The sequence below is a fragment of the Phoenix dactylifera genome, chromosome 7 (genome assembly GCF_051530095.1).
Source record: "Phoenix dactylifera cultivar Ajwa chromosome 7, Ajwa_hap1_PhDact_Kaust_v1.1, whole genome shotgun sequence".
Taxonomy (NCBI): Eukaryota; Viridiplantae; Streptophyta; class Magnoliopsida; order Arecales; family Arecaceae; genus Phoenix; species Phoenix dactylifera.
In genome coordinates this window covers 381,803-388,444 of record NC_143196.1, presented here as the reverse complement: position 1 = coordinate 388,444, position 6,642 = coordinate 381,803, and the positions used below count along the sequence as shown (strand labels likewise).

Sequence of the window (6,642 nt, the reverse complement as noted above, 5' to 3'; positions counted from 1 at the left end):
ACTGAACCATGTGGTAGTGATCGGACCCCTGTAGTGGTGGTGGAGATCATGATAATCGTGAGCCCAAACGCGGAGGCCCTTTTATGGCCATCTCCTCTTTTAAGCTGGGCCTCAAAGATAGGTAGGGGGAATGACAAGAACACCCTCCCCCCAGCCAATGAGAGGCTTAGGCATTAATTAGCGACCTGCCTAAGTCAACATGCATGCCAATAAAAAATGAGGAAAAGAGGGGTTTCTGCCCTTGGTATGAGAGAAGTAGGCCTTCATGTTTTGGTAGTTTTATTTAAAACAAGCGTGTGTTTCACCAGAGAAAAGAGGAGCCACCCACCGTAGTTTTAATAAAGGAGTGGAGGGCTGGCCCTTATCCTTTCGAGGGGTATGAATTGTGGGGGATCTGGAGGTCATTTTACCATCTGGAGTGGGAGTCAATTTTGGGGGAAAAGAAAAGGGTGGGTCTCCCTTTGTTTTTGCCCTTTTTCTTCTCGCTCTCCTTGCAGGCATTTCTATTGTCGCCATTTTTTATGTGAGGTGGGGAATAATAGAAATATAAGGGCTAGCTACTGTCTTAGGGGGGAGGAGGAGAGGAACAGCGACCTTTTTCTTTCGGGGTCTGTCTGATATCGGCCTCCGTTCTATTTCCTTTTTTTCCCATCTTGCTCTTCCCTTTCCGAAGGCGATTGTAGAGGAAGGAGAGTGGAGAAGAAAAGAGCTGAGAGAGAGAGAGCGGGAGACAAAGATCGATGGAGGTCGGGAAGAGGCTTTCAATCCCACAGAAAGACAACGATGGCTTCAAAGTCTAGAGTCCTCCCCACCCAACAACACAACGAGGTAGGCATCACCACCATGAGGGAGGGAAAGATGAAAAATAAATAAATAAACAGAAAGAGAGATTACAAATAGAAAGAAAGAGAGAGAGAGTGAGAAGGGAAAAAGAAATAAAGCCAATTACTTCAGTTCTCCCATGCTTTCATCCCTTTCTTCTTTGCTCTTCTACATATACATCCATACACACATGCACATATATATATATATATATGTATATATATATAGATATAGATATCCATATCTTGATTTCATTAAATTCTCTGTGAACATGGAGTCCCCTGAAATAATTACCATGTGCAGCTAAATTAACCTGAAATTTGGGCTGCCGGCCACCACGATGATGATTGTTGGAACACCGGCATGGGAATAGCGACGCCGCCTTCTCAGCCCGCCTGCCCCTACCTCAGCCCACCGAAGACCGTCTCGAGAACCCCCGGCAGGCCTAATTCCCCGACTTCTATGTCCCAAGGCTTCCACCACGGCATCTTCGGCTTCTCCGATGGCTTTGACAGGTCCACCAGCCAAGAGCAGCAGCAGCAGCAGCAGCACATCGCCCAGCAAAGCCGGCGGGACAAGCTAAGAGTGCCGGGCTTCGAGCCCGGCGGCCATCCTCTTGTCCCCATAGAGGAGCAAGGCGAGGAGTCCAGCATCTACGACTCCACCGCCGCTGCCGCCGGGGCCAGTAACATGCTGTCTGAGATGTTCAATTTTCCCACTTCCGACTTGCTCGCCGGCCAGATCTACCGCCAGACACCGCGGCCAGGGCCGATGGCCGGATTCTCGGGGGACTGGTACGGTGCCAACCGACAAGGGGTGGTGCTGGGTGGTACTGACAATTTGGGCTCCCTTGGTGACTCCACAGCGAAGCACCACCATGATCGCAGCCATCAGCAGCATCCCATCTCGGGGCTGAACGCTGACTCCGCAGCCGCCATGCAGCTGTTTCTCATGAACCCGACGCTGCAGCCACCGCCACCCCAGCAGCAGCACCATAGGTCTCCATCCCCACCTCCACCAGCTCCTCCTCCCACTCTCCACCACCTCCATCACCACCAGCAACAAGCCTTCCAGTCCTTCAGCGATGCATCCTTCGGCGGGGGAGTCGGGGAGAGCCAGGGCCTATCGCTATCGCTGTCGTCGTCGCTGCAGCAATTCGAGATGCCGAAAGCCGAGGAGCTGAGGGTTCGAGATGGGGTGCTCTACTTCAACAACCAAGCGCAGCAGCAGCAGCAGCAGCAGCACCTTTCTTCGCTACACTTACAAGGTCACGGTCACGGCCAGGCAGTGCACATTGAGTGCGGGCCGATGGGAGTGGTGAATGTGCTCAGGAACGCCAAGTACGCGAGGGCGGCACAGGAGCTCTTGGAAGAGTTCTGCAGTGTTGGGAGGAGCCAATTGAAGGGGAGTAGAATAGGGCGGCACGCCGGCAGCTCTTCGAACCCTAACCTTAAGCCTATCCATGGCGGCGGCGGCGGCGCTTCTAGCTCTGCCGCCGCTGCCGGGTCCTCTTCGTCTTCTAAGGACCTCCCTCCTTTGTCTCCTGCTGATAGGTTTGAACACCAGAGGAAGAAGGCCAAGCTCATCTCCATGCTTGACGAGGCATGTATTAAACTCTCTCTCTCTCTCTCGCCCCTACTTTTATCTCTTGTGACACAGCTTTTTTCTACTTTACCACTGCTCTCTCTCTATCTCTATCTCTATCTCTCACACACACAGACACACACATCTGGAGCCTCACTTCCTATTGTTTCGTTTTATAAGTGCAACCGGGAGAGCCTCAAGAATTCCGGCAAGTTGGCCGGATTCTTCTTTCTGAATGGAAAGAGAAGGCCGGCGGGCAAATGGGGTTGGAGTCTGCCGGGGCAACCGAGGTGGTTGAGTTGATCTTACGTCTTTTTTAATGAGATTTCTTCGATAGTGTTTGTTGTACTTTGGATTTATCTATAAGTAATGATATATATGCATACCAATAGGTGGGGTAGAATACTATTAGGGGTAGTTCCAATAAGAAATGTTGGCCTTTGATCTGGGCAGAGATCGCCACCCAAAGGCCCACTCTAGTCTTCTTCTTCCATGCCCGACACGATATGGTAAGCTCCTAACTCCGGAAGTATCTTATTACCCTTCGTAGTAACACTGCTCGATCATCATGCCAATTCATTTCTACTTGAGTTGACCTAGCGGGGCGCCTATATTTTTTTATTGGCACACCCACCAGGGAAAGAGATACACCTATATATTTGTATTGGCGCTGTGAGGCTAGCTCTTCCACAACCATTCTACTACTATGAAAACCCTTCGCTTCCGGCATTCGTTGGTTCCGATTTGGCGCTGCCCTCCTGCTACCTTTCCATGTAACAACCTCCTAAGAGCTAACAGGTTTCACAGAGTTGAGGTCATCTAATTCTCGGCCATCTCCTCATATGTATCATTTTCCTTTCTTCGAGGAAACTTAGCTGCGATGCTGTTCCGTTTCCGTAGTGAGACAGCACCGCATGCAGAAGAGGCAAGCCGAACTTCCAGTTATGTGGTTTTCATCAACCTTCTGCCCTTAATTGAGCTTCCAAATTAAAAGAGCTCAAGACTTCAGGGTGGACCTCATTTTGCTCTCTCTCTCTCTCTCTCTCTCTCTTCAATTTCGTTATTGTAGCAACCGCATAAAACAAAAGGATAATTATTGTACTGGATTTGGCTACATCTCATTTTTGAATTGTCATTATTTTATTTTATTTTTTCTGATACGGATCAACTTGTGATAGTTTCCCTAATTTCCAAAGCAGTTTTGATGGCAAAGTTTCTTCTATAATTCTCTACAGGTGGACAGAAGATACAACCATTACTGTGACCAGATGCAGATGGTGGTGAATTCCTTTGACTCCGTGATGGGCTTTGGGGCTGCGACACCATACACTGCGCTTGCCCAGAAGGCCATGTCGCGGCACTTCCGGTGTCTCAAGGATGCAATTGCTGAACAACTGAAGCAGACATGCGAGCTCCTTGGCGAGAAGGAAGCCGGGAGCAGCTCAGGCCTGACCAAGGGGGAGACCCCAAGGCTTCGGTTGATAGACCAAAGCCTGCGGCAGCAAAGGGCCTTCCACCAGATGGGGATGATGGAACAGGAGGCTTGGAGGCCTCAGCGTGGCCTTCCAGAACGCTCAGTGAATATTCTGAGAGCATGGCTTTTTGAGCATTTTCTTCATCCGTATGTGCTCTCTCCCTTCTATCCACATCATAATTCTCGTTTCGTATGTATTACAGTAGCTAACAGCATCTCGTTTCCTGTCGTCCTCCTCTTGATTCGTGAGTTGCTACTGATGGTCGGTAATGGATACGCTTCCCTCTTATTTCTGCATTTCAACTTCTTTTACAACGCACTACTGTTGAGATCTGTCAAAAGTTTGGGGGCCTTTTGTCCTCTCTTCTGCCGTTTAGCATACTGCGCTTAGTTTCATTTAAAGCGCAACGGCAGCAATGCAGTTGACACTGTTCTCCCTCTCTCATTCACTCGCTAACTTTTACTCTCGTGCGCACAGCTCTCCAGGAAGCGAACAGTGCGAAGCATTAGGTTCTGTCCGTCTACTTTCTTGGCAGTGATTTAAAAAGAATTACTGCAAGCAGTAAATGATTTACACTTTCTGTAGTCTGGGTTTACTTTTATCGAAAGATTCAGCAATGCATTGTCCTTAGGCATTGTCTTTACACCAAGAAAGCCGGGCAAAAGCTTCCTTTTCCTTTTAATATATACATGGATGCCATAACAAGAAGAGCTATTGAAACAGCATTTACTAACTCATCTTGCTCGCCATTTAATTCACAAAAGCAGGCATAGATCTATGGTTGCACATGATTGGTGAATAGAGATGGACACTCTGGATTTTTGGGCAGGGCTGATGTCATTTTCCTCTCTTTTGCTTTTGTTCTCAGGTACCCAAGTGATGCAGATAAGCATCTGTTGGCAAGGCAGACAGGTTTATCCAGAAATCAGGTCTGTCCTCTTCTCCCTCAATAATATAAGAGACGGCAGCTTTTTCAGAACCCATGAATAATTTCTGCCCAGAAAGTAGCAATTCTCGTTGAGGGCTTCAATTGCTTCTTGTTATATTTTTTTCTCTCTCTAATTTTCTTCTGGGTTCCACTCTCTGGCTAACGCTTGAATGCACAGTCAAAGCAACTCAGTCGAGCAGTAGGCGTTTGTGAATTGTTTGGACTGCTCGCACTGCTGCATCACTTCCGGGAATCGAACTTGAATTATTATTATTTTTTTTTCTGCACCAAAAATAGATATATTTCCTTTCTTTTCTTTTCCCCCTCGCGTTCTTCTCGGATTTCGTTATTTCATGACCATACCAATTCATAGTTCAGACAAAGCTCAAATTTGTAAGACCAATAATATTTCGAGCCCTTTTCCGCTATAATCATTGCAGAGCCAATGCATGATAGCATAGAGAAAAAAAAGGAACAGAACAAAACAGTAGCCTATATATATATGGATATATAAAATATGTTTTTTCGGCATCACAGGATTTTGAGGTCCGGTCTCTTTCAAGATTTCTTTTCACATGCTCTTTCTCCCCTTCCTTCTCCCCACAACAGGTCAGACCCAAGAAGAGAACAACGTACACTTCCTTGCACTCTCACTCCCACACAATAGCAGCAGCATTCAATTCCATCCCTCCAGACCAAAGTTTCTACACTGCATGCATGTCACTTTTTACCGTTTGACGCAGAAACACAGACACGCGCACACATCTACATCCACATCCTTCACAGGTATCAGACATCACAGATTAATAATTCTACACCCATTCCAGGTCTCCAATTGGTTCATTAATGCTAGAGTCAGGCTATGGAAGCCCATGGTGGAGGAGATGTACCAACAAGAAGCCACGGAGGGCCCAGAGGAGAGAGATCAAGGAGCACATTCACCGGCACAGCAGCAGCAGCCACAAGGCCAGAGACCGGACACCGATGCGCCATCCGAAATTGACCCATCTCTGGCCCCACCTCCCACCAGCCGGCACCACCACCACCTGCTGGCCACCTCCTCCTCCTCCGCGGACAACCCGCCACCAGCGGCGGTGGGTCATCCATCCAGTGGTGGTGCAGGAGGAGGAGGAGGAGGCGACAATGCCCCCCTCGTCGGCATCGGCGCACCGGAGCTCTGCAGGTCCGACGTGCACATGGGGCCCACCGACGACACTTACCGCTACGGGGCCACCTCCGCCGCCACCTTGGGGCCTGCCGCACAGATGAGGTTTGGGACTGCTGGCGATGTGTCGCTCACTCTGGGGCTACGGCATGCCGGAGGGAATGCCGCAGAGAAGGGCGCCCGCTTCTCGGTCAGGGACTCCAGTGGCTGTTAGGGTGGAGTCAAAGGTTGAAGAAAGAAAGAATTAAAGGAAACAGAAGATTAATGACAGAGATGAATCTTCTTTTAACCATTTTAGCCTTCCTTTTTGTTTTTTAGAGAAAAAATATATAGCAAAAGAACATAGAAATGTATGATATAGATTGTTTTGCAGGCCTTCTTTCTTTTCTTTTCCTTTGTAAATTCAAGAGCACATACATATTGCTATTGGGGAGACGGACCGTCACAAGAACTAAGGATTAATAGCGTGAGCACCGTGCAATGGCTTTTTCTTTTTTTTTTTTTCCCCCTCCCTCGTGGGTTTTGTCGTGTTTCTTTCTACCAAGGTGCCGGATAAATAGTCCCACGCCCTTCCCGAACCTTGGGGTCATGATTGAGCGATTAATGCTAGAAATAGTGGTTGATTGGTGCGGGAAAATGACAGAAGGATATGATTGCCGTGTATTAAA

The 6,642-nt window shown here is 48.4% G+C and overlaps 1 protein-coding gene across 2 annotated transcripts; it reads left to right on the top strand.

Annotated features, from left to right (window-relative positions):
- The first annotated feature begins 220 nt into the window (after positions 1 to 220).
- Positions 221 to 6,436, top strand: BLH4 (BEL1-like homeodomain 4). 2 transcript variants are annotated; one of them, XM_008815042.6, is made up of 5 exons: positions 221 to 828; positions 1,126 to 2,424; positions 3,642 to 4,027; positions 4,750 to 4,810; positions 5,637 to 6,436. In XM_008815042.6, exons 2-5 carry the CDS (start codon positions 1,186 to 1,188, stop codon positions 6,186 to 6,188), a joined length of 2,238 nt encoding a protein of 745 aa, XP_008813264.4. In that variant the 5' UTR covers positions 221 to 828; positions 1,126 to 1,185; the 3' UTR covers positions 6,189 to 6,436. The 2 variants fall into 2 exon arrangements, with proteins under 2 accessions (XP_008813264.4, XP_088556971.1); XM_088700845.2 differs by having other exon boundaries at positions 244 to 828; positions 5,419 to 6,436.
- Positions 6,437 to 6,642: the final 206 nt, after the last annotated feature.